General features: G+C 45.6%; 1 protein-coding gene across 1 annotated transcript in view; it reads left to right on the top strand.

Moving 5' to 3' along the window:
* Window positions 1–27788, top strand: part of MYO7A (myosin VIIA) — a 177150-nt gene that overhangs the window by 17448 nt on the left and 131914 nt on the right. The window contains exon 2 of the mRNA XM_083499152.1: window positions 7006–7063. Coding sequence (XP_083355278.1) covers window positions 7046–7063 — 18 coding nt within the window. The 5' untranslated portion in view covers window positions 7006–7045. The remainder of the gene's footprint in view (window positions 1–7005; window positions 7064–27788) is intronic.

Below are 27788 nucleotides of genomic sequence, written 5' to 3'. Positions count from 1 at the left end.
CTAGGTTGGCAGGAGCTGGGACCGAACAACGGGCGCTCACCCCGTCTCGGGGATTTGAACCGCCAACCTTCTGATTGGCAAGCCCTAGGCTCTGTGGTTTAACCCACAGTGCCACCTGCGTCCCAAGGCAGCGGGTACTTTGCCCGATAGGGCAGGAAAGCTCACAAATATATTATTGAATGTAGAGTTGCCAACTTCTTCTTCTTTTAAAGTGTTCATCGCTCTTGCGCCTTACACAGCAGTTCGATCTGCCCTGAAAAAGCTTCAGCTGCTCAAGCTGTTCTTAAAGGCAGAGGAGCAGCCAGGGTATTTAGTTAGTTGGCAACCGCAATGGGAAGCCAGCCTTGGGGAGGGGGGAGGGGGGAGCGAACCAGAAACACTCTGGTCATCAAGCTGCACTTATGTTAGCAAGTCTTGGCATTTTTCATCTTAATCTCCCTTGGTTTGGCTGTCTGCTGATTTTAAATCTCATGACCTGCCAGGCTGCCAACTAATCCACAGAGGCATTGGCGCTGGATGTTAAATTCATTCCTTCGTTTGCCACCAGTTGCAAGGAATTTCAAGCATTCCTCCTTAGCCTGGGTTCAACTCCCAATGAGCTTCTTTAAAAAACAGCAACAGCAGATCCTTCAAAGTCCAACTGGTTTGCACCTCGTGTTCTGACTATCAGGACCTGCTGGGAATTACACCAAGTCAGGCCATTGCTCATTCCACATTTGCTGCTGGCCCGGATGCAAAGCCAAGGGAGTGGCAGTGAGGCATAGTGGTTGGAATGTCAGACTAGGACCCAGGAGTAAAGGTAAAGGTAAAGGGACCCCTTTATCAAACCCTGGGTTTGGTTTGATGAGGCCCTAAGCTACTGAAGGTAACGGGGCCCTTTATATGCCCAGCTGTTCTTTGTATTACTGTATTTTAATATTTTGTTGGAAGCCGCCCAGAATGGCTGGGGAAGCCCAGCCAGATGAGCGGGGTATAAATAAATTGTTGTTGTTGTTGTTGTCAACAACAAATTGTCACTGTTTTTTGTGTTGAATATATGCTATATGGTAATTTATGGACCTCATAGGTATCTTGAGCCATTTGTACATAACAAAATACGTATTTTATCAAAGTAATTGTTGAACTGAAATACAGTTAAGAAGTACAGTCATACCTCAGGTTACAGACGCTTCAGGTTGTGTTTTTCGGGTTATGGAGCCGCCGAAACCCAGAAGTAGTGGAACAGGTTACTTCCGGGTTTCGGCGGTCGCGCATGCGTAGAAGTGCTAAATTGCGCTTTGTGCATGCGCAGAAGCACCAAATCGCAACCCGCGCATGCGCAGACGTGAACACTGCGGGTTGCGAACGTGCCTCCCACACAAATCATGTTCACAACCCGAGCGTCCACTGTATATTAATATTGAAATACAATAAAGAAGAAATATATTTGGGGGCAGGGGAGAGAGTTGGTCCCTAAGCTATAGCATGTTTAGCTTATACATGAATCTGGCACTGCTGACATACCTGATTTGAGGCAGGTGTGGTTGTAAGGAGTAAGAATGGGTTTAGTTAAGGCTGAGAGCAGAGGCAGAGTGATGGCAGAACCTAAGGCATGAACTTGTGCGTCTCACGCCTCCCTGCACCCGTGTTTTCTTCCTCCCCCCCCCCCATGCACCTTTGCTGGGAAAGTTATCCTGTTTATTCCTTATTAATTAGCATCTTTGCCCTCAGGGGTCAGCTGGAGGTTGCTAATATAGGTTACACCCTGAGGGAGATGAGCCCATCACTGAAACGCAGGCAATCGTGGTGACATCTTTGGGTTGAAGAGCAGGAATGGGGAGCTTGTTGCTGGACCCCATCTCCCATCAGCGAGCATGCCCAGGGGTCAAGGATGATGGGAGATGTAGGAGTCAGTGATTTAAATGGAGGCTCAGCCAGTGGGAGGGTTTGGTTGGGATTGGAAGGAGCAGGGGTCCCGTTCTATTTTGCAGAAGGGAGAAAGGAGGGAGGTTCATGGCCGAGAGAGGTGGGGTAAGTTGTGGGTCAGAGACTAAAGCAGTTTGAAGAATTGCTTACATTCCATAGATGATTTACAGATGGTAGACGATTTGCAGGTGGTATTTAACTCCAAGTAGGCTTGCTAAATTCGGGACGCGGGTGGCGCTGTGGGTTAAACCACAGAGCCTAGGACTTGCCGATCAGAAGGTCGGTGGTTCGAATCCCCACGACAGGGTGAACTCCCGTTGCTCGATCCCTGCTCCTGCCAACTTAGCAGTTCGAAAGCACGTCAAAGTGTTGCAACTACAGCAGCAAGAATTCTTATAGCCAAATACTGGAAGGCACAAGAGCTACCCACGCTGGAAGAATGGCATTCGCAGCTGATCGACTACATGGAAATAGCTGAAATGACGGGCAGAATCCGAGATTTGGGAGAAGATGCAGTGGAAGAGGACTGGAAAAAATTTAAGGACTATTTACAAAAACATTATAAGTTATATGAATGTTGAGAATTTGCTAAGTGTTCTGGAAAAACATGCTTCAGTATTGAAATTGGTAAACGTTGGAAATCAAGTTAAGACTTAGAAAGGTATAAATTGTGGACTATATAACTAAATGAAAACACAAAAACATTTGAAATAAGGTATTAATTTGCTGTTTATTTTTATTGTAAAGAAAACAGGGGATGGAGGACGTGGGGAAGTCTGGTTGAATATGAAAATTGATGTGAAAAAGTGAACTTTTTTTTTTTCTCTCTCTATAATTTCTTTTCTTTTCTGTAAAACCGCTTTTGTTGTGCTATTGATGATGTATTTTTTACCCTGGAAAAAAGCAATAAAAAAAACTATTATAAAAAAAAAAAGAAAGCACGTCAAAGTGCAAGTAGATAAATAGGCACCACTCTGGCGGGAAGGTAAATGGCGTTTCCGTGCGCTGCTCTGGTTCGCCAGAAGCGGCTTAGTCATGCTGGCCACAGGACCCGGAAGCTGTACGCCGGATCCCTCGGCCAATAAAGCGAGATGAGCGCCACAACGCCAGAGTCGGACACGACTGGACCTCATGGTCAGGGGTCCCTTTACTTTTACCTTAGGCTTGCTAAGAGATATAAGACTGAATCAGATAAGTGTTGAAGATGCAATGAGGTGGAGGGAACATTCTTTCATATGTGGTGGAGCTGTAAAAGGGTAGAAGAGAATGTATTGGGAAAGAATCCATAATGAATTGAAAAAAAAATGTTTAAAAGTACTTTCCCAAAAAACCCAGAGTCCTTTTTGTTGGGGATAATTCAGACGAAAATTTGTAGGTGTCAAAAAAATGTTATTTATGTATGCCACTACTGCGGCCCATGTTTCATTAGCCCCAAAATGGAAAATGAGTGAGATCTCAACGAAAGAAGAATGGCAACTTAAGTTGACAGAATATACACGGCTTGCGGACTTAACATGTAGAATAAGACAACAAGGAGAATATACGTTTAGAGAAGATTGGAATATATGGGGGGAAATTGTGTACAGTTGAAAACGCTGGCAGCATTAAGATAAATTCAACGGTGTAAATAAGTTTTGATGGATGCAATAATGGAATACTGAATGGTTTAGTTTTTGTAAAATATCCAGGGATTTATGATATACAAAATGAACCATGAAAAGAGAGGAAGGGAAGTCACTGATATTTTAAAGATGTTTAAATTAGTATTTTAAATTGTAAAACAGAAAGTTTAATTATACACACACAGAGAGAGAGAGAGACACACAAAGCAGTGCTTACATTCTGGGCCGATTTCTGCGTACACACATTATTATTATTATTATTATTATTATTATTATTAATTTCCATATTCCTTCCAGGCAAACAAGATGCATTTACAGAGTTCAGGGACACATCCCAGCAGGCTGCTGAGTTCTGGGAAGGGAATGTGATCTGGTGAGAGTCCGGAGGGTGATATGCAGAGGCCCAGAGGCTTTTTAATAGTGATTCTCCACTTATTCTCTGCCTGCATCCCCAGGAATGTTTATTTGGCACCCTCGCTTTTAATTTTCAAAAGTCCAGGCCAATACTCATCCCCCCCCCCATTCTGCAGGGCAGTTTAGCTACTTTTATTGACTGCCTACCCACGTCCCTGTTATTTTGCATAATTTGCTCTTCTATTTGCATGCCCTAATTTGCATAATTTATTCACGCTTTGCCAGGCAAGGGAACTCCGCTGGAAATCCCTTCCGCCGCCTCTCTGGCTTCTGAGAATACAAGCACATCTTTGCAATCGTGAGAGCTTAGAAGCTTGCTTGTTCTTCACATGCTAAACTTACCCTGTGGGGAAACCCCACACTGAAAATGGCAAAAAAAAGATGGTGATATGGAAAAATTGGATGGAAGCAGGTGTATTGACATTGGACCAACTGATCGATGGGGAAGATGAATTTTATATTTTTGCTATTTTAACACAAAAATATAATCTATCAGATGCAGCCCAAGGGCAATAGCTTCAGTTACAACATCTCCTAAGAAGTGTGTTTGGGCAATCAGCCCTTTCAGCTTCTGAGATACCTGAGATATTGAAACAATTGGACCGCTCATTCACAAATAAAAAGCCAGCAATTACTTTTTATGGATATCCTATTAACAATACACAGGTTTAATATGCAGACTGTAAGAGGTGATTGGAATAAAGAATTGGAACTTTCATTGTTACACAGACAGTGGGAAAATGTATTAGCTTCAATACCTAAGGTGTCATTAGATTTAAAATTAAGACTAATACAACAGAAAATGTTACAGATAGGTAGCCGTGTTGGTCTGCCATAGTCAAAATAAAAAAAAAATCCTTCCAGTAGCACCTTTAAGACCAACTAAGTTAGTTCTTGGTATGAGCTTTCTCATACTGAAGAAGAAGTGTGCTTCCACACGAAAGCTCATACCAAGAACTAACTTAGTTGGTCTTAAAGGTGCTACTGGAAGGATTTTTTTTATTTTGACAGCAGAAAATAATACTTCGAGTTTATTGGACTCCTTTAAAGGTAAAGGGACCCCTGACAATTAAGTCCAGTTGTGAACAACTCTGGGGTTGTGGTGCTCATCTCACTTTACAGGCCGAGGGAGCCGGCGTTTGTCCACAGACAGTTTTTCCAGGTCATGTGGCCAGCATGTCTAAGCCACTTCTAGCAAAACCATAGCAGCGCATGGAAACGCAATTTACCTTCCCGCTGGAGCGGTACCTATTTATCTACTTGCACAGTGTGCTTTCAAACTGCTAGGTTAGCAGGAGCTGGGACCGAACAATGGGAGCTCACCCCGTTGCGTGGTTTCGAACCGCCGAGTGGTTTAACCCACAGTGCCACCCAAAAAGGGGTTAGCTAAGATAGCTCAGTGTTGGAGATGTTGCAAGAACAATGCCTCTCTGAAGCACATGTTTGTACAGTGTTCTTTACTTAACAAGTTTTGGGGGAGAATGTGCTAGAATGTGTAACTATGTGCAGAAAAAGTTAAATCTCTCAGCAGAGAATATTTTATTGAACTATATACCTGCAGTATGGAAATTATCAATGAGGCAACGGAAATGGATTTTCCGTGCCCTAATGGTGCCCAAGAGATTGATATTGAGGAATTGGAAAAACAAAGATATTATACTCTTCAATCAGTGGACTGACAGTATGACATCACTGGCAATTTATGAATGGACTGCTTACAGGCGCAGACCCTCTATGGATAAATACGATAACATCTGGAATGAGTTTATACAAAAAGTGGTAGGGCTATTAGCATTTACATAAGCACTAGGACAATAACTAAGATCATGGCCACTGGTCCCACCACCTCCTGGCAAATAGAAGGGGAAGAAATGGAGGCAGTGAGAGATTTTATTTTCTTGGGCTCCATGATCACTGCAGATGGTGACAGCAGTCACAAAATTAAAAGACGCCTGCTTCTTGGGAGGAAAGCAATGACAAACCTAGAGAGCATCTTAAAAAGCAGAGACATCACCTTGCCGACAAAGGTCCGTCTAGTTAAAGCTATGGTTTTCCCAGTAGTGATGTATGGAAGTGAGAGCTGGACCAAAAAGAAGGCTGATCGCTGAAGAACGGATGCTTTGAATTATGGTGCTGGAGGAGACTCTTGAGAGTCCCATGGACTGCAAGAAGATCAAACCTCTCCATTCTGAAGGAAATCAGCCCTGAGTGCTCACTGAAAGGACAGATCCTGAAGCTGAGGCTCCAATGCTTTGGCCACCTCATGAGAAGAGAAGACTCCCTGGAAAAGACCCTGATGTTGGGAAAGATGGAGGGCACAAGGAGAAGGGGACGACAGAGGACGAGATGGTGGGACAGTGTTCTGGAAGCTACCAGCATGAGATTGACCAAACTGTGGGAGGCAGTGGAGGTCAGGAGTACCTGGCGTGCTCTGGCCCATGGGGACACGACTAAACGACTAAACAACAACAACAAGGACAATAACACTATACCAATTTATACAAGAACGTATGGGAATATAATATATTGCGCTTTTTTTAATGCATATTTTCGCTTTTATATCTTTGTTTTTCTCCCTCTCACTTTTCCTCCTCCTTTTTCTGTATCACTTTATTTCTTTTAACTGACGTAGCCTTAATAAAATATAAATATTAAAAAATGAAATGTCTTGTTCTTCAAAAGCGCCACATTCTACGCTTGACACGCTTCCTCCCCCGAACTCCTATGAGTCCAAACCATGCACAAAACTCTGCCGTTATTTTGCCCAGTTCCTGCTGTTTCGTTTGCAGCTTGCCTTCACAAGGAGAATTCATGCTTATCACTGCAGGGAGGCTGTGTGGGTATTAACCTGGTTGCATTTAGAGGATTATCTTCTGCTGTCTAGAACGAAGAGTTCGATAGCTGTCACATTTATAGCGGTGCGTGCTGTTGTTGTTGCTTACAGGTCCAAGCGTGTCTGTTTGACAAAACAATGCTTCTTGGCTGATCGTAATCTCGACCTCTCCAAAATGCAAGTGGTAACCAACTAGTCCCTCTGATTCTCTGATTCTTCTTTCTTCCTCAGGTCCACTGGTGGTGACTGCCGATGACTTTACGTAGGAGCCATGGTTATTCTACGGCAGGTAAGTTGCGTGCCCGCTCTCTGTTGACAGTGCTAATTTTAAGATACTGTGTTGCTCCCCTGGCTTAAGAAGAAACCTTGTCACAGATGAGGGGGTGGATAGTTCCCTGGCTATTTTTATGTGACACTCCACCCGTTTCTGGAAGAGGGCTAGTGGACACTTTTATCTCTTGTATCTCATCGGCCTTAGTCCTTGATTAGCTTAAAGGGAATCACTGACGTGTGTTGTGTAGATTAACTAGCTAGGAAGTGTTTGGCATCATGCAAGGAGTAGATTATATCATTCTCAGCTGGTTGGAGGGGAAACAGCTATAAAGTAACTACACAGCAGTGATTAGAGAAGATCGCGGGAACTTAATGAGACACCTTGCTGAAAAAGCAAAAGGAAAAAGGAGGAAAAGGGAAGTTGATACACCATTCACCTATGGTTTCCCCCCAAAATAATCTTGCATATGATCCATAATATAAGAGGCATTCATACAAATTTAGATCTCCTCCGGTGTCCAGTTGTATATATTTGAAAATTAGACATCAGAGAAAATTGATATCGTTCACAATGTGGGCAGCGCAGTTCCTCTATAGCATTAATGGAGATCAAAAGCAACTCCCATTGTGAAGGAATCTGGGAAATAGCCATCATAAATTTGCTGGACCTGTGAAACTGGGATGGCTCCTGTAAATCCTGGACTGTCCCTGGAAAATAGGGACACATGGGGGTGCTTTGTTTTCAAGATAACAGTGTGCAGGTTGTTATGTACAATTGAGCATAAAGGAAAACACAGCCTATGTCACTGCAAAATAAGATATTGGAGCACTCTAAATCATTTGCACATACACAGAAAATAGCAGCAACACATGGAGATCTGCACTGATTGTTGCAATGCCTCCCAAATCATTATTATTCTATGATTATAAGATTATTGTAGAATCTTAAAAGTAAAGGTAAAGGGACCCCTGACCATTAGGTCCAGTCGTGACCGACTCTGGAGTTGTGGCGCTCATTGTGCTTTACTGGCCGAGGGAGCCGGCGTACAGCTTCCAGGTCATGTGGCCAGCATGACGAAGCTGCATCTGGAGAACCAGAGCAGCGCATGGAAACGCCATTTACCTTCCCGCTGGAGCAGTACCTATTTATCTACTTGCACCTTGACGTGCTTTTGAACTGCTAGGTTGGCAGGAGCAGGGACCGAGCAGCGGGAGCTCACCCCGTCGCAGGGATTCGAACCGCCGACCTTCTGATCGGCAAGTCCTAGGCCCTGTGGTTTAACCGACAGTGCCACCTGCGTCCCTTGTAGAATCTTAAAAGGCTGCAGAAACTTTACACGGGGCTGTGACTCTCACGAGGGGACTGCATTTCTGAAATTGGCCACTACCCTGCTGAAGAAAGTTGTGATGCAACCTCAGTTTGTATCAGCTCTTGTCATAAAAGGAGAGGAAAGCTGAGCTTTGTCTGAGCTCATAGAACCTATTCGCTCATCCCTGCGTCTTTTCCCTTTCACATTGTAAGTTTAAAGAGAAGCAAATATTGTTGGGCAGAGGGAAGGTCTGTTGAGAGCCAGAGCTTATCATCTTTAGCGGCTGGCAAATTGGTTGTGGCAACCTGCTTTCTGGGTAAACAAAGAGAGGAGGAACGGGTGAGGAGCAAAGGGGCTGTAAAAACTGTGGCCTCTGTGTGTGTGTTTTATGGCACTGCTGGGCTGCATTAAAGGATCACAGCATTTGTCCGCGATACAGTTTCACCGTATTTTTCGCTCCATAAGACGCACCTGACCATAAGACGCACCTAGTTTTTAGAGGGGGAAAGCAAGAAAAAAAATATTCTGCGCAGAGCACGTAAGCGGCTCTTGCTTTTCTTGCTTTAAACCCTTCCGTCCCTCCTCCTGCTTCGCTGAGAAGCCAGGAGAGCAAGAGCGATAGCTACGCAGCGCCTCTTCTGCTGGCTTCCCAGCAAAGTGGGATGAGGGACGAAAGGGAGTCCTTACAAGGGAGCGCTGAGCAGAGGCTCTTGCTGGCTTTTCTGGGAGGTGGGGGAAGGGACAGAGGGCTGCCTGTCAGTCCCTTCCCCCACCTCCTAGAAAAGTCCCCAAGAGCTGCGCTCCCTTTAAGGAGCCACGCGGAGCATGTGTGGGGGCTTGGGGCTCTTGGGGGCTTTTCCCTAAGGAGGGAGAAGGGACAGGCGGGCTGCCCTTCTCCCTCCTGGGGGAAAAGCCCCCAAGAGACGCATGCACGCTCCACACGGCTCTTTAAAGGGAGCGCTGAGCAGAGCCTCCCGCCTGCATTCGCTGCATAAGACGCACACACATTTCCCCTTACTTTTTAGGAGGGAAAAGGTGCATCTTATGGAGCAAAAAATACGGTAGTTCAAGACCAGGTGAATGGTTCAGTCTGGGGGGGGGGAGAACTAAAAACTCTGTTTTGCAACCCCTTTGTTTACCACTGAGTTATGTACCAGCTAAGTATTTGACACCTGTTAAACTAGCGAGAAGATCCAACCTATCCATTCTGAAGCAAATCAGCCCTGAGTGCTCACTGGAAGGAAAGATCCTGAAGCTGAGGCTCCAAGACTTTGGCCACCTCATGAGAAGAGAAGACTCCCTGGAAAATCTAGGAGTCTTGGTTGACCACAAACTTGACATGAGCCAACAGTGTGACGCGGCAGCTAAAAAAGCCAATGCAATTCTGGGCTGCATCAATAGGAGTATAGCATCTAGATCAAGGGAAGTAATAGTGCCACTGTATTCTGCTCTGGTCAGACCTCACCTGGAGTACTGTGTCCAGTTCTGGGCACCACAATTCAAGAAGGACACTGACAAACTGGAACGTGTCCAGAGGAGGGCAACCAAAATGGTCAAAGGCCTGGAAACGATGCCTTATGAGGAACGGCTAAGGGAGCTGGGCATGTTTAGCCTGGAGAAGAGGAGGTTAAGGGGTGATATGATAGCCATGTTCAAAGATATAAAAGGATGTCACATAGAGGAGGGAGAAAGGTTGTTTTCTGCTGCTCCAGAGAAGCGGACACGGAGCAATGGATCCAAACTACAAGAAAGAAGATTCCACCTAAACATTAGGAAGAACTTCCTGACTGTAAGAGCTGTTCGACAGTGGAATTTGCTGCCAAGGAGTGTGGTGGAGTCTCCTACTTTGGAGGTCTTTAAGCAGAGGCTTGACAACCATATGTCAGGAGTGCTCTGATAGTGTTTCCTGCTTGGCAGGGGGTTGGACTCGATGGCCCTTGTTGTCTCTTCCAACTCTATGATTCTATGATTCTATGAAAAGACCCTGATGTTGGGAAAGATGGAGGGCACAAGGAGAAGGGGACGACAGAGGACAAGATGGTTGGACAGTGTTCTCGAAGCTACCAGCATGAGTTTGACCAAACTGCGGGAGGCAGTGGAAGACAGGAGAGCCTGGCGTGCTCTGGTCCAGGGGGTCACGGAGAGTTGGACATGACTAAACAACTAAACAACAACAAACTAGCGATAATGTACAGGATGATTAGTAAGCCATGTTGGAAATGTAAAGATGGAGATTTTTACCACATGTGGTGGACATGTGAGAAAATGAAACAGTTTTGGGAACAGATTTATAACGAATTGAAAAAGAATTTTAAATACACTTTCCCGAAAAAGCTGGAAACTTTCTTCCTAGGCTTGATGGGAGAGGAAATATAAAAAGCAGATCAAAGGTTATTTATTTATGTATGCTATGACTCCTGCCAGAACTTTGTTAGCCCCAAAATGGAAAGTACCAGAATTACCAACAATAGAGGAGTGGCAGACGAAGATGGTTGATTATGTGGAACTAGCAAAACTGACCTGTAGGATCCGAAATCAGGAGGAAGCAAAATTCCAAAAAGATTGGAGTAAATTTATGGAGTACATAAATAATAACTGTAGAAATTTGAAGACTCTGGCAGGACTGAAATAAATCTTACGATGTAGATAGGATTGGATATACAATATGAAACTGTGGAAAAGTAACTGACATAAGAAAACCTGTTGAAGTGAGGGAAGGAAGTCAATGCTCAGCAGAGTGTGGGGAAGGAATGTGGGTAAATGATTGTTGAATTTTACTGTATTTTATTTGTTTGTATTAAAGGAAGCACCAATAAAAAGCATTTTTTAAAAGAGAGTTATGTACCAGCTGTAGCTCCATAGTAAACGAAAGTGTTGCATGCAGATGGGGCTCAGATCTCATCCCAGTCAAAGGGTAGTGTCAGGGAACTGACATCGGAGAGAGAGGCGAAGGGGAGGCTCCCAGATGATGCTGGCGAAGGACCCAGCAGCAGGGGGAGAAACAGCTCAGTAGAGGGGGAAGCCAATCAGCGCAACACCAGGGATAAAGGGAGGCAGACGGGGGAAGTGGAGAGAGGGCTCCAGGACTCTTCACTGGACATCAGTGAGGAGAGCCCAGGTCCTCCGCTACCCACGCCTTCCCTGCGCAGAAGACTCCCGCGCAGTGAGAGGAGGAGGAGACTGGGTGTCAAACAACTTTTATGTTGGAAGAGGTTCAAGAAACGCCCACTGACGGATTCTGCCAGTGACTGAGGCAGCCACGATGAGAAGGGGCTGCGCAGTCAGAAAGGTTTAACAAGGCAAATTAACTGAGAAAGGCACCAGTTTACGCACGAGTAACTCATACCCATTACAGGTAGGGTAGGAGGAGACAGGAAGTACCTCTCTCTGCCTGAGAGCCTGGAGACATTCTGCCAGTCAGAGGAGCGCTCCAGATACATTTGGACTACAACTCCCATCATTGCTTACCACTGGTGACTCTGGCTAGGCCTGATGGGAGTTGTAGTCCATCATTTTCCTGAGGCCCCCATGTTTTCTGCCCCTGAAGGAGCCTAGACCATGGGTAGGCAAACTAAGGCTCAGGGGTCGGATCCGGCCCAATCGCCTTCTAAATCCAGCCCGCAGACGGTCCAGGAATCAGTGTGTTTTTACATGAGTAGAATGTGTTCTCTTATTTAAAATGCATTTCTGGGTTATTTGTGGGGCATGGGAATTTGTTCATTCTTTTCCTTCAAAATATAGTTCCCCCACAAGGTCTGAGGGACAGTGGACCGGCCCCCTGCTGTAAAAGTTTGCTGACCCCTGGCCTAGACGGAGTTAGATGGAATATTGTTTTGTTCTGATAGAAGGCAGCTTTCTGTGTTCCTGCCCTGTGGTACTTGGACTGGGTCTGAGACCCTACCTGCCTGCACACTGTCTTGCCAGAGTATTACATGCTCTGGTTATATCCTGCTTGGACTACTGCAATATGCTCTACGTGGGGCTACCTTTGAAGGTGACCCAGAAACTATAACTAACAGCTGCCAGACTAGTGACTGCGAGCGGCTGCCAGGACCACATAACACCGGTCCTGAAAGACCTACCTTGGCTCCCAGTACGTTTCCGAGCACAATTCAAAGTGTTGGTGCTAACCTTGAAAGCCCTAAATGGCCTCAGCCCTGTATACCTGAAGGAGCGTCTCCATCCCCATCGTTCACTGAGGTCCAGCTCCGAGGGCCTTCTGCCTGGTTCCCTCATTAAGAGAAGTTACAGGGAACCAGACAGAGGGCCTTCTCGGTGGTGGCACCCACCCTGTGGAACACCCTCCCGTCAGATGCCAAAGAGATAAATAAATATATGACCTACTGTAGACATATGAAGGCAGCCTTGGACACATTTAATGTGTGATGTGTAACATTTTGTTGTGGTTGTGTTTTTGTATATTTGTATACAGTGGTACCTCGGGTTAAGTACTTAATGCGTTCCGGAGGTCCGTTCTTAACCTGAAACTGTTCTTAACCTGAAGCACCACTTTAGCTAATGGGGCCTCCCGCTGCTGCCGCGCTGCCGGAGCACGATTTCTGTTCTCATCCTGAAGCAAAGTTCTTAACTTGAGGTACTATTTCTGGGTTAGCGGAGTCTGTAACCTGAAGCGTCTGTAACCTGAAGCGTATGTAACCCGAGGTACCACTGTATTTTGTTGGAAGCCTCCCCGAGTGGCCGGGGCAAAATAAATTGTTGTTGTTGTTGTTGTTGTTGCTGCTGCTGCTGATGTTGTTGTTGTTGTTCCAAATAGCCCTTGAAATAGAGGACTTCTTCAAATAGAGGACTGTCCTTCATATATAGGTCTAACCTGCACATGGTGTGTGTTGGAGGATATAGATCAGGCTTCCTCAACCTCGGCCCTCCAGATGTTTTGAGACTACATTTCCCATCATCCCTGACCTCTGGTCCTGCTAGCTAGGGACCATGGGAGTTGTAGGCTGAAAACATCTGGAGGGCCGAGGTTGAGGAAGCCTGATATAAGGTCCTCCTGAAAGTCCTCAGGTACTTTTCTCCTCTGTCTCTCTCTGATTCCTGAAATGGGGGTTAGTAGGAAGAAAAAGGTGTTTGTTAGGAGAGGCTAATGCAGCCTTTGGCAAGTTCTGTTGCCCATGACCATGCGGATGAGGGGATGATGGGAGTTGTAGTCCAAAACATCTGGGAGGCATCAGGTTGGTGAACACAGGGATAAAGAAAGGTTAGTGTTTGGCAGGGAGAGGCCCCCATAACACCCCCCCCCCCATTTCTCTCATTTATCTTCCCTCTAAAGCAGGGACAAGGTCCGTATAGTTAAAGCTATGGTTTTCCCAGTAGTGATGTATGGACCATAAAGAAGGCTGATCACCGAAGAATTGATGCTTTTGAATTCTGGTGCTGGAGGAGACTCTTGAGAGTCCCATGGACTGCAAGAAGATCAAACTGATCCATTCTGAAGGAAATCAGGCCTGAGTACTCACTGGAAGGACAGATCCTGAAGCTGAGGCTCCAATACTTTGGCCACCTCGTGAGAAGAGAAGACTCCCTGGAAAAGACCCTGATGTTGGGAAAGATGGAGGGCACAAGGAGAAGGGGACGACAGAGGACGAGATGGTTGGACAGTGTTCTTGAAGCTACCAGCATGAGTTTGACCAAATTGCGGGAGGCAGTGGAAGACAGGAGTGCCTGGCGTGCTCTGGTCCAGGGGGTCACGAAGAGTCGGACACGACTAAACGACTAAACAACAACAACAACAAAGCAGGGACCTTCAACTCCACTTTAAATGTGGTACGGCCCCTCCTGCCGCTCTCACACATGAAACTAGATGGAGAAAAGCAGCAGAAACAGAAATCAAGGTTTCCTCCTTCTGAGAGGAGCAGACGGAAACCTGTGCAAAGCTATTCAGAACCGCACCTGTTCATACAGAGCTGTGAGCATAGTGGAAGGAAATTGCCTTTCTTCTTTATGTTCCTCAATTAGGGCAGGGCATCGTGTTTTGGTCCCCCCCTCCCAAAGAATCAGTTAAGGAATAAGTAAATAAATTCTTTAGATGTTGGCTGTGCATGTTGAGTATGTTGAGTATGTTAATCCCTATGTGGCATATAGGGATTGTCAGGTCTCTGCCAGGGACTGGTGGGGTGGCTGTGATGATGTCATGAGGTGGGGGCACGTGATGCTGTTGGGCTGATTTGATTTCATAGATGCGTATATTGCTTTCTACTGTTAAAAAGAGCCTAGGACTTGCCAATTAGAAGGTCGGCGGCTCGAATCCCCGCAACGGGGTCAGCTCCCATTGCTCGGTCCCTGCTCCTGCTAACCTAGCAGTTCAAAAGTATGTCAAGGTGCAAGTAGATAAATAGGTACTGCTCCGGCGGGAAGGTAAACGGCGTTTCCGTGCACTGCTCTGGTTCGCCAGAAGCGGCTTAGTCATGTTGGCCACGTGACCCGGAAGCTGTACGCCGGCTCCCTCGGCCAGTAAAGCGAAATGAGCGCCGCAACCCCAGAGTCATCCGCAACTGGACCTAACGGTCAGGGGTCCCTTTACCTTTATACCTAACAACTTTACAATCCATATACGTATTTGCATAAAATTCATTTATGAAATGTTTCCCATGGGGCGCCCTGAAGCAATTAGCAATAGGATAACGTTATTAAAACAGTTAAAACAACTGCATATTAAAAAAAATATTTAAAAAGCAATACAGTGGACGCTCGGGTTGTGAATGTGATCTGTGCAGGAAGCACGTTCGCAACCCACAATGTTTGCAACCCGCAGAGCTGCGTCTGCACACACGCAGGTCGCAATTCAGCGCTTCTGCGCATGTGCAAGCGTCAAAACCCGGAAGTAACGCATTCCGGTAGTTCCGGGTTCGGCACAGTGCGCAACACAAAATCACGCAACCCGAAACGTCTGTAACCCGAGGTATGACTGTAATAAAAAAGTCACATACATGAAACCAATTCAAATCCAAGATACCGAGATTTAAGAAGGCTTGTCAAAACACAATAAACCCAGCACAACATCAGAGAACCCACACAACTGTTCTGTTTGAGTTATTGGATGGAGTAACTCTCATCGACAGTTGCCAAGTACTACAAGATAAAAGCCGGCACTTTTCTAACAATTGTATCTCGCTCTTTGTTTACAGAGCTCATAATAGCTCAGGTGGCAACTCTCAAAGTAGAACAATCCAGGCAAGTTGTGTGTGCGCCCTTGCGCCAGGAGGGGCACCCATAGCTCAGTTGTAGGACACTTGCTTTGAATGCAGAAGAGTCCAGGTTCAATAAGAACCTAAAAAGGGCCTGTTGGATGAGGCCAATGTGCTACCTCGTCCAGCATCCTGGTCTCACAGGGGCCAACCAGAAACCCACCTGCGATTCCCACCAAAAGGCCTTTTCTGTGGTGGCTCCCTAACCTTGGACTGCTCTCCCCAGAGAGGCTCACCATAAAAAAATTATGATTTTCAGTTACATACATTTCAATGGTTTTACAGTCATTTTAACATTTCAAAACTCCCTTCTTCCTCTTTCTGCGGTTCCTTAAATTTATTTTTATCATTTCCTGCATATTCTAAATTAAGTCATTCTTTTATTCATCTTCTTTAATTATATACTCTTATGAAACTGCAGGTTATTACAATAATCCTGCCAATGCCCTTATCTGTTTACAATTTGTTTCCATTCTTTTATAAAAAAAAGTTTGTTATCTTGATTGCTTAATTTTCCGGCAAGTTTCGCCGTTTCTGCATAGTCCATAAGTTTTTGTATCCATTCTTCTTTTGTCGGGACGACTTCTTCTTTCCATTTTTGGGCAAATAACATTATTGCCGCTGTAGTCGCATACCTGAATAAATTTCTATACTGTTTAGGTAGTTCTACCCCTATAATTCCCAGAAGAAAAGCTTCTGGGGTTTTTAAAAAAACAAATGTTATTTTAAACATCTTTTTTCAATTCATTATCATCATTACATGTCTTTAGGCACCAGGCAATAACATTCCTCTTTACCCAGGCCTATGGCTATTAAATCTATTAAAACCTGTGTAAGTTCAGTATGCCATTAATTATTTTATTATCTGTCTGTGTGTCAGTATGATTTTTATTCTGTTTTTATTATTGATGTACAGTAATCTGGTTTTAATGTTGTACACCACCCTGGGATCTTTTGATAGAAGGCGGTACATAAATTGAAATAATAATAATAATAATAATACTCGAAGTAGACCCACTGGAATTAACGGGCCTACCTTAGTCCTGCTCATTAATTTCAGTGGGTTATCTCTGAGTAAAAACTAGTGGGATACAGTGGAACCTCAATTCCCGAATGCCTCTGTTGTCGTACGTTTTGGTTTTCAAACACTGAACACCCAGAGGTAAATGCTTCCATTTTTTTAATGTTTTCTGGAACCCGAACATGTGGCGTGGCTGCCGCTGAGTGCAAGAAGCTCTTGCAACCAATGGGAAGCCACATCTCCGCTTTTGAACATTTTGGAAGCCAAACGGGTGTCGTTCAAGAACTGAGGTACCACTGTACCACCTCGTATATCTAAATGTCTGAAACCCTTGGATGAACCTATTGTCAGTGATGGCTGAGTGACACTTAGGCCCCATGTGATGGGACATGTTCAGTCTTCTTCTTCTTCTTCAATTACTCATAGCCGAGTAAGATTATCTTCCATGAACACGGTTTTAACCATGAGTCCGTAAGTGACGGTGAAGGCCAATTCTGGATCCACACGTCCTTCCACGGTGGGGACATAGGTTTCCGGGTGGGAGTTGAGCACAGTGAGGGTTTGCCAAGCGTGCCTTCCTCTTAGCGCGTTTCTCCCTTGCATCCTGCGTTTGAGTGTCTTCAAAGCCCATGACACCTTTGGTAAAGGCTGTTCTCCAACTGGAGCGCTCACAAGCGAGTGTTTCCCAGTTGTTGGTGTTTATACAGTGGTGCCTCACAAGACGAAATTAATTCATTCCGCAAGTTTTTTCGTCTAGCGAATTTTTCGTCTTGCGAAGCATGGTGTCGGAAAAGTTTTGGAAAAGCTTCAAAAATACCAAAGTCTTTAAAAACCTCAAAAAAGGCTACCACACCGCATTCTGTGAGTTGCTCCTCGAAGTCAAGTCGCAACTGTATTAACGGTGTTAAGAAAAAGGAAACAAACTTGCAAAAAACGCAAGATGTTTTCATCTTGCAAAGCAAGCCCATAGGGAAATTCGTCTTGCGAAGCAGCTCAAAAACCGCAAAATCCTTTCGTCTAGCGAGTTTTTCGTTTTGCGAGGCATTCGTCTTGCGGGGCACCACTGTACCACATTTTTAAAAATTTGCCTTGAGATAGGTTTAACTCTTTTGTTGACCACCAGCATTGCACTTTCCATTTTTAAGTTTGGAATAGAGTAGTTGCTTTGGAAGACAATCATCAGGCATTCGCACAACATGCCCAGTCCAACAAAGTTGATGTTGAAGAATCATCGCTTTGACACGGGTGATCTTTGCTTCTTCCAGTACACTGGTATTAGTTCGCCTGTCTTCCCAAGTGATGTGTAAAATTTTTCAGAGACACCGTTTATGGAATCTTTCGCGGAGTTGGAGATGGTGTTTATAAGTGGTCCATGTTTCACAGGCATACAGTAAGGTTGGTAGTACAATAGCTTTGTAAACAAGCATTTTGGTTTCCCTGCGAATGTCCCAGTCCTCAAACACTCTGAACTTCAATCGGGAGAAAACCGCACTCGCGGAGCTCAGGCGATGCTGGATTTCGGCATCAATGTCGACCCTTGTGGGAAGATAAGACCACCGAGTGCTTTTGGATGAGTGAGGGGCGTGAAGCAAGGCAGCAATTACCGCTGGCCTCCCAGACATCATCACCACGGCTGTGAGCTCTCCCTCATAAATCACATGCTCCGCAAGCTGTTGTCCATTCTTGTCTTGTACAGGATTGATGTCCAAACCTGGAAGCTTCTCTGGACGGCAGTAAACAGGGCCACGAACGGCGCTCTGAGTGCCTGCCGGATGGTCCATTTGCATATAGATTGAAATGTGAAACTCTAGCGAGTTTTTCGTTTTGCGAGGCATTCGTCTTGCGGGGCACCACTGTACCACATTTTTAAAAATTTGCCTTGAGATAGGTTTAACTCTTTTGTTGACCACCAGCATTGCACTTTCCATTTTTAAGTTTGGAATAGAGTAGTTGCTTTGGAAGACAATCATCAGGCATCTGCACAACATGACCAGTCCAACGAAGTTGATGTTGAAGAATCATCGCTTTGACACTGGTGATCTTTGCTTCTTCCAGTACACTGGCATTAGTTCACATGTCTTCCCAAGTGATGTGTAAAATTTTTCAGAGACACCGTTTATGGAATCTTTCGCGGGGTTGGAGATGGCGTTTATAAGTGGTCCATGATTCACAGGCATACAGTAAGGTTGTTAGTACAATAGCTTTGTAAACAAGCATTTTGGTTTCCCTGCGAATGTCCCAGTCCTCAAACACTCTGAACTTCAATCGGGAGAAAGCCGCACTCGCAGAGCTCAGGCGATGCTGGATTTCGGCATCAATGTTGACCCTTGTGGGAAGATAAGACCACCAAGTGCTTTTGGATGAGTGAGGGGCGTGAAGCAAGGCAGCAATTACCGCTGGCCTCCCAGACATCATCACCACGGCTGTGAGCTCTCCCCCATAAATCACATGCTCCGCAAGCTGTTGTCCATTCTTGTCTTGTACAGGATTGATGTCCAAACCTGGAAGCTTCTCTGGACGGCAGTAAACAGGGCCACAAACGGCGCTCTGAGTGCCTGCCGGATGGTCCATTTGCATATAGATTGAAATGTGAATCACTGGGGCCTACTCATTAGCTGGAGGGATTGAGGCGTTTGGCATTTTTAATGGCACCTGCTGTCAGGATCCTGGCCATCAAATGGATTTACGAGGCAATTAATGCCTCCACAGTGGGCGCGATGGGGCAATGAAGATTCAGATGGTGGGGAGAGGTGGGTGTCTTGCATATCCTCCAACATTTCTCTGGTGAAAATAGGGACGTCCCGTTCCACAGTGATAATTTTACTATTTATACCCCACACATCTGGCTGGGTTGCCCCAGCCATGCTGGGCAGCTTCCAACTTATATGAAAACATAATAAAACATTAAACATTTTTTAAAAAAACTTCCCTATACAGGATTGTACTGTCAAACATGGCCGCTTAACAGCAGCAACAATATGGTTCAAAACGAAACCTGTCTTTGTGTATTGTTTCTTATGTTCCAGCTTTCAAAATTTTGAATTTCTTATGCTATGCATCTCAGCAGCAATATAGCATTAACAAACTACTGCCACAGGGCCAGACAGAGAGACCTGGAGATCTGAATTTGTCCTCCAGACTTGAGATTCCCTGTTCTGGGACTAGATCATACTGACTCTCAGTAGAGTGTGTGCTCTGACATTCTCAACCCCGCCACATAATTTGGCGTCCGGTGGGTACCCAAACATGCCTGGTGGGCCACACTCAGCTTACTGAGTCACTACTATGTTTCCAAGCACAATTCAAAGTGTTGGTGCTGACCTTTAAAGCCCTAAATAGCCTTGGCCCAGTAGACCTGAAGGAGCGTCTCCACCCCCATCATTCTGCCTGGACACTGAGGTCCAGCTCCGAGGGCCTTCTGGTGGTTCCCTCACTGTCAGAAGCGAGGCTACAGGGAGCCAGACAAAGGGCCTTCTCAGTGGTGGCGCCCGCCCTGTGAAACACCCTCCTATCAGATGTCAAGGAAAGAAACAACTATCTGACTTTTAGAAGACATCTGAAGGGAGCTTTTAATGTTTGATGTTTCTAATATTCTGTTGGTAGCTGCCCAGAATGGCTAGGGAAACCCAGCCAGATGGGCAGGGTATATGTAAAAAAATATATTATTAATAAATTATTATTGCTAAAGATGCACAACCAGTCCATTTTGGTTCTCTCTTGTTCTTCTGAACTTAAATCCAGCTTCCCACATTCCTGCAGATTTTTCTTTTTTAATTCCTCTTGAAAGTTCGTTAGCATTCTAGTGTGAATTTCTCCTAATATAGGCATTCCATGCAGGTTGGATTAATATGCATATTCTAAAAAGAAATTCCTTCCACTGAAATGCATTTCTGTTTGTTACTGTCACTAATAGGTATGTTATTATGCACCGGTCCTCCTAATACAATGCAATTTGTGCAACTCGCTTCATTGGAGAATGGCATCCCCCAAAATTCAGCGGAGTATGAATTTTGAAGGTTGGGGGTTGTTTTTTGGGTCTGATTCGCAAGAGAGGTGCCAATCAGGGACTTCCTCATTAAAATGCAAATGAGATCTGAGTTATCCCAGCATCTCAAAATGCCCGGCACCCCCCTCCTGCTGATTTCACCAGCACAGAACGGAGAGTTTTTCTTCTCCCAGCCGAATGGCCTCTTTTGCGCAGCCGGGCCAAATGGAATGTGAACGATTTATGGCCGTTTGCCAAGGAAGAGGGCAAGGCCCATTTTACTGCCTGTGCCACCCACCACCAATGCCTTTCTCTGGGTCACAGGCTGCAGTTTCACGACCCACAAATCACTCCCTGGAAGGCGGCTTCCGCGTAGATTTATTGCAAGGGGGAAGGGGCTCATTTTGCAGCGAAGCAGGCGACTGTTCTTATCTGTCCATAATATCACCTGCCAGGAGATGCTATCGGTTATGTTGACATTCTCCATGTCCTTCCTTCAGGGGGTCTGGGTTGGTGCTAGAGGAGGAGCCGTAGAACGAGAACTACCGTGTGTGTTTTGCCAAGATAATGTCAATGTGAATCTATACATGCTCAGCTGTTGTTTGACAATGTGGTGGGAGAGGCTTTTGCACTCCGACGGTCACACTTATTTATTTATTATTGTTAACGGAGAAATCTGTGGGCTCCCTTGGACAAAAAACAAGGACACCAGCCAGGAATACCAGAGCAAAACAGCAGCCAGTAGGCTTGGTCTTTATTGAAGACTGTCGCGACAGGACTCCCACCTGCCACCAGGTGGAACAAGATGGAAGCCCCGAACAAAAGAGCCCCCAAACTTTTATTAGCTGCTAATCCCAATGTTACATCCCCCCCCAAACTACATCACTCATACATCAAGGTTACATCATGAAAGGGGAGGTCTGGTGGCAGTAATCTGAGCATCCTGGACCCTGCCCCATGGTTCTCCTTGCCCTCCACCAAACACCCATCAAGTGTAACAAGAGATATTTACATTTCCCTGTTTCCCAGCCAAGTTAATCACACCCTTTTGTCTTCATCTGGGTTTGTTATTTCTGGAATGGCACTCAGGTATCAGGATGCCAGGGATTATCACTCAGGCAGAGGGGCTGCTGAGTAGCTGAGCTCACATGTCTACAGTGGTGCCCCGCAAGACGAATGCCTCGCAAGACGGAAAACCCGCTAGACGAAAGGGTTTTCCGTTTTTGAGCTGCTTCGCAAGACGATTTTCCCTATGGGCTTGCTTTGCAAGACGAAAACGTCTTGCGAGTGTTCCATTTTTTTCGCTTCCCCCCCTTTTTCTAAGCCGCTAAGCCGCTAATAGCCTTTTAGCCGCTAATCCGCTAAGCCTTTAATAGCCGCTAAGCCTTTAATAGCCGCTAAACCGCTAATAGCTCTAATCCACTAAGCCGCTAATAGGGTTGCTCGCAAGACGAAAAAACCGCTAGACTCGTGGAACGGATTAATTTCGTCTTGCGAGGCACCACTGTATATGAATTCTGAAGTTTTCCCAGTGAGCCAGTACAGAGATACATTTATCAGTGAATTCTCACATTTGGTATCGTGCAGCAAAGGCCCTTTGAATAGATAAGAAGAAACTGTGATGAAGTGTTTTGTGGGGACAAATCACAAAAGTCAGAAAAGTGATTGCGCTGGTTTTGGTAGTGGGCTGCATGTGCACGATATCTGCTGGAGGGGCAACCCCCCCCCAACCTATACATAAATTCCTGCAACATTATTAAATTTAAAGACATAAGAAGAGCACTGCTGGATCCGGCCAATGGCCTTTGTAGACCAACATCCTGTTCTCACAATGGCCAATCAGAGAACAGACAAATTCCAGACCCTCCAAGTGTCCCCATTTTACAGAAGCCACCTCAGTTTCTGGTTTGATCCCAGAATGCCCCGCTTTCCTTTAGGATGTCCCTATTTTCATTGGAGAGATGTTGGACGGTATGGAGTTATCCGACCCCTGAACCAAGGAGATAAGTAACTCTGAAACATTTAGAAGACATCTGAAGGCAGCAATGTATAGGGAAGTTTTAAAAAAATGTTTAACATTTTATTATGTTTTTATATATGTTGGAAGCTGCCCAGAGTGGCTGGGGCAATCCAGTCAGATGGGCGGGGTACAAATAAAATTATTATTATTAAATAGGGCGTCCCTATTTTCACCAGAGGAATGTTGGAAGGTATGCTTTGTTATGGGATCTGGAGCTGAATTTAGTGAGTGTCACAGCCGTCATTGATTGACTCATCAGGAGAGTGTGTGATTTCACCGGTGTGCAAAAATGCTGATATTTACGTGTGACATTCACTCTTTCACCTTCATCCTGACTATAATAAAGTAACCAGTTGTTGGTCAATGTTGAAATGCAGGATGAACACAATGATTTACTAAGTGGTATGCATAGCAGTTCAAAAGCACACCAGTGCAAGTAGATAAATAGGTACCACTCCGGTGGGAAGGTAAACGGCGTTTCCGTGCGCTGCTCTGGTTCGCCAGAAGTGGCTTAGTCCTGCTGGCCACATGACTCGGAAGCTGTACGCCAGCTCTTTCGGCCAATAAAGCGAGATGAGCGTCGCAACCCCAGAGTCTGTCACGACTGGACCTAATGGTCAGGGGTCTCTTTACCTTTACCTTACCACTGTATATATATATATATAGAGAGAGAGAGAGAGAGAGAGAGAGGTAGAGAGACGCATAGCAAAATATGCCTCCACCTGGCCATTGTCTTCAACGATGAGCAGCACAGTTCTGAAATTTCAGCTATTACCAGGAGAGTGTGCTGGAAGGCAAGAGATCAGATACTCCCTTTCTCCTGCTGGAAGAGGAAACAAAGAACAGAAAGATGTGATAACTTTTATTTGATGAGATATGACTCTTGCTAAAAGCCATCTCTATGCCCCAATATGGCGCAAATGAATCCAGAGACATTTTTGGAACACCGATATTATTCACAGGTCAAGGGTCAATTCCCCTACCATGGCTGAAGGATCGACTCCATCTATCGCGTGCTGCATTCTTTGGTGACTGTGGTGTACTACTACTACTACTACTACTACTGATATATTTAATATATTTATACCCTGCCCATCTGGCTGGGTTTCCCCAGGCACTTCGGGCGGCTCCCGACAGAATATTAAAAGCAAGATAAAACATCAAACATTAAAAACTTCCCTAAACAGGGCTGCCTTCAGATGTCTTCTAAAAGTCAGATAGCTGTTTGTTTCCTTGACATCTGATGGGAGGGCGTTCCAAAGGGTGGGCGCCACTACCGAGAAGGCCCTCTGTTTCGTAGCTGCAAAAAGAGAATTCCATGTTAGGGACCATTAAAGGAAGGATTGAAAATAAAAGCGTCAACCAAGACAAATTTGTAGTGTACAATTCGGGTTGCTGCATTTCATAGAATAGAATCATAGAGTTGGAAGAGACCACAAGGGCCATCGAGTCCAACCCCCTGCCAAGCAGGAAACATAAAGGATGTTGCAGGAAAAGGTGCAACGAAAATGATCAAAGGGCTGGAGCAACTTCCCTGCGAAGAAAGGATGGGAGCTGTTAATTTGGAAAAGGAGGCAGACACAATGGAGGTCCCAGGAACCAGGGGTTGGGGAACTTCCTGACTTTGCAGACCAGATTCTTATCAGGATCTGCCTCGCAGGCCAATTTGGAAAGATGGGCAGCGCCTTTCCAAATCCTTTCCCCTCTGATCTTGAAGGCGGAAGGGAGAAGGCTGGCCAAAGTCTCTGTGAGGCTTCCCCCTTTTAAGATTGAGTCACAGAAGGGACCCAAGGGTCATCTAGTCGAACCCCCTGCAACACAGGAATCTCAGCTAAAGCATCAGATAGGACACTGACAAACTGGAACGTGTCCAGAGGAGGGCAACCAAAATGGTCAAAGGCCTGGAAACGATGCCTTATGAGGAACGGCTAAGGGAGCTGGGCATGTTTAGCCTGGAGAAGAGGAGGTTAAGGGGTGATATGATAGCCATGTTCAAATATATAAAAGGATGTCACATAGAGGAGGGAGAAAGGTTGTTTTCTGCTGCTCCAGAGAAGCGGACACGGAGCAATGGATCCAAACTACAAGAAAGAAGATTCCACCTTAACATTGGGAAGAACTTCCTGACAGTAAGAGCTGTTCGACAGTGGAATTTGCTGCCAAGGAGTGTGGTGGAGTCTCCTTTTTTGGAGGTCTTTAAGCAGAGGCTTGACAACCATATGTCAGGAGTGCTCTGATGGTGTTTCCTGCTTGGCAGGGGGTTGGACTCGATGGCCCTTGTGGTCTCTTCCAACTCTATGATTCTATGATTCTATGATCAGATGGCCATCCAAACTCTGCTTGGAAGGAAGGAGAGTCTACAACCTTCCAAGGGAGACCGTTCCACCGCCGAAGAGCTCTGACTGTCAGAAAGTTTTTCCGTATGTCTAGTCAGAATCTCCTTTCCTGCAACTTGAAGCCCTGGGTTCGAGTCTTACCTTCTGGAGCAGGAGAAACAAGCTTGTGTCATCCCCCACGTGGCAGCCTTTCAGATATTTGAAGACGGCTATCATATCTCCTCTCAGTCTCCTCTTTTCCAGGCGAAACATACCCAGCTCCTTCGACCGTTCCTCATAAGGCTCGGCTTCTAGACCCTTCTATTGCCCTCCTCTGTACACGTCCCAGCTTGTCAACAGCCTGAAGCATGTTGGGGGACTTAAAAGGGTAGGGGGGAGATTTGCAAATTCCTTTGAAAGTCTCCTCCCACATTCCCTTTAAGTCCCCCAGTCTATTACTTTAAGATCAGATCTCTTGTCCTTATCTTAGCCACTTCAAACAGCGCTTTTGAGAAGTGCTTAAAGGCAGCTCAATGATCCCATTCCAGCTGAACCAGGACAGCAGGGGCTGCTTTAAATCCCTTCTCAGAAGCAATTTTTAAAACTGTTGCAGTGCAAAAGAATGAATTGTCAGACTTCCCCCCTCCGTTCCTTTTCGATTTCTGTGATTCTTTCCCCCCAACTCAAAAATATTACCTATAACAGTATTGTCTTACTCCGAATATGAGTAGTTTTTTTGAATGATTCTGTTGTGTGAAATCAGAGACTGTGTATTTTATTTTTACCAGCGACCAAGATGATGATGATGATGATGTTTAAAGCATATTTTGAAGCATCTCTCCCTCCTTTATTTAAGTGGGGCGAATGCTTCAAACATCACTTTTGAAAAGGGGTTTAGGGCAGCACCCCCGTCCACACCCCTGGTCCCATTTTAGCCGATATAGGACCAGCGACTGTCTTAAAGTGTTTTTCAAAGGTTCTGCTTCTCCTGCAAGCTGCTGGGTGCTCTGACTGTCTGCTTGTCAGTTGATAAGCAGAGATTAAATCCTGGTGCCCAGGCTGCCTGACCCTGTTCCCTGCTGGGAGCAGGGTACGCAGCTAATGCTGGATTAAACCCTGTCCTCCTGCCCATCGGCTGGCATCACCAGGGACATCAGCTGATGAAAGGGGTTTCCATGGGGTTTTTGAGGAGGGGGTGAAATATACTCGGAGTCGAGTGTGGATTTCATGCTCTTTATTCAGCTCATAGTGGTGAGGAGGAATGGAAGTTCCCCCAGAATGTCTGCTTTATATACATTATTTACACAATGGGCCCCATGTGATTGGCTAATTCCGGGATTCTCCTGTAGGCCAATCAGGTTGCGGATTCACTTCCACCTGGAGCTGGATTGGGTGGTTCCTGTGGACCAATCAGACTGCTGCATTCTGAGTCTTATTGTTCTAGGACCAGTCAGACTGCTGCATTCTGAATCCTATTGTTCTAGGACCAATCAGACTGCTGCATTCTGAATCCTATTGTTCTAGGACCAATCAGACTGCTGCATTCTGAGTCCTATTGTTCTAGGACCAATCAGACTGCTGCATTCTGAGTCCTATTGTTCTAGGACCAATCAGATTGCTGCATTTTGGATCCTATTCAACTCAGTACATAACGGGGGGGATGGCTTCGTGGCACGAATGGGACCCCCTGGTGGGCCAAGTATGAATTGGTCGTGCTTTTGAAAGCATGAAGATTCTGATTTTGATATACAGTGGTACCTTGGTTCTCAAACGTCTTGGTCCTCAAACAACTTGGAACCCAAACACTACAAACCCAGAAGTAAGTGCTCCGGTTTGCGAACTTTTTTTGGAATCCGAATGTGCTCCGTTTTGAGTGTTACGCTTCCGATTTGAGTGCCACACTTCCGTTTTGAGGGTTATGCTGAGGTCTGTCTGGTTTTGCTATTTATTTTGCGTTTCTGTTTTTGTGGCTCTTTCTGTTTTCTTTTTGTGGCTGTGTGAAACCCAGTTCAGCTACTGAGTGATTGATTGTGTGGCTGCAGTACCTTGTTTATTGCTTTCATTTTATGGATCAATGGTCTCGTTACATAGTGAAATCCATGTTAAATTGCTGTTTTAGGGGTTGTTTATAAAAGTCTGGAATGGATTACAGTGGTGCCTCTGGTTACCTCTGGTTACGGATTTAATTCATTTTGGGATGCTATGTGCACCCCGAAAAATCCATAATTAGAGATGCTGCTTCTGCGCACATGCGCAGCGTGATAGAGCACCTTTGCATACGCGCGTGGTGCGCAGAGCACTTCTGTGCATGAACGAGCAGTGAAACCCAGAAATATACACTTCCAGGTTTGTCACAGCCGTAACCCGAAGATTCTGTAACCTGGAGGTTACGCAACACGAGGTACCACTGTATTCCATTTTGCATTGCTTTCTGTGGGAAAGCGCGCTTTGGTTTTGGAACGCTTTGGTTTTGGAACAGACTTCTGGAATGGACTAAGTCTGAGAACCAAGGTAGTAAAGGTAAGGGTAAAGGAGTCCCTGACCATTATGTCCAGTTGCAGACGACTCTGGGGTTGCGGTGCTCATCTCGGTTTACTGGCCAAGGGAGCTGGCGTAAAGCTTCCAGGTCATGTGGCCAGAATGACTAAGCCGCTTCTGGCGAACCAGAGCAGCACACGGAAACGTTGTTTACCCTCCCTCCAGAGGGGTGCCTATTTATCTACTTGCACTTGATGTGCTTTCGAACTGCTAGGTGGGCAGGAGCTGGGACCGAGAAACGGGAGCTCACCCCGTCGCAGGGACTCGAACTGCCGACCTTCTGATCGGCAAGCCCTAGGCTTAGTCATGCTGGCCACGTGACCCGGAGGCTGTACGCTGGCTCCCTC

The sequence above is a fragment of the Podarcis liolepis genome (assembly GCF_965112155.1).
Source record: "Podarcis liolepis genome assembly, chromosome: 4".
NCBI classification, from domain to species: domain Eukaryota; kingdom Metazoa; phylum Chordata; class Lepidosauria; order Squamata; family Lacertidae; genus Podarcis; species Podarcis liolepis.
This window is presented reverse-complemented; position numbering and strand designations above follow the sequence as displayed.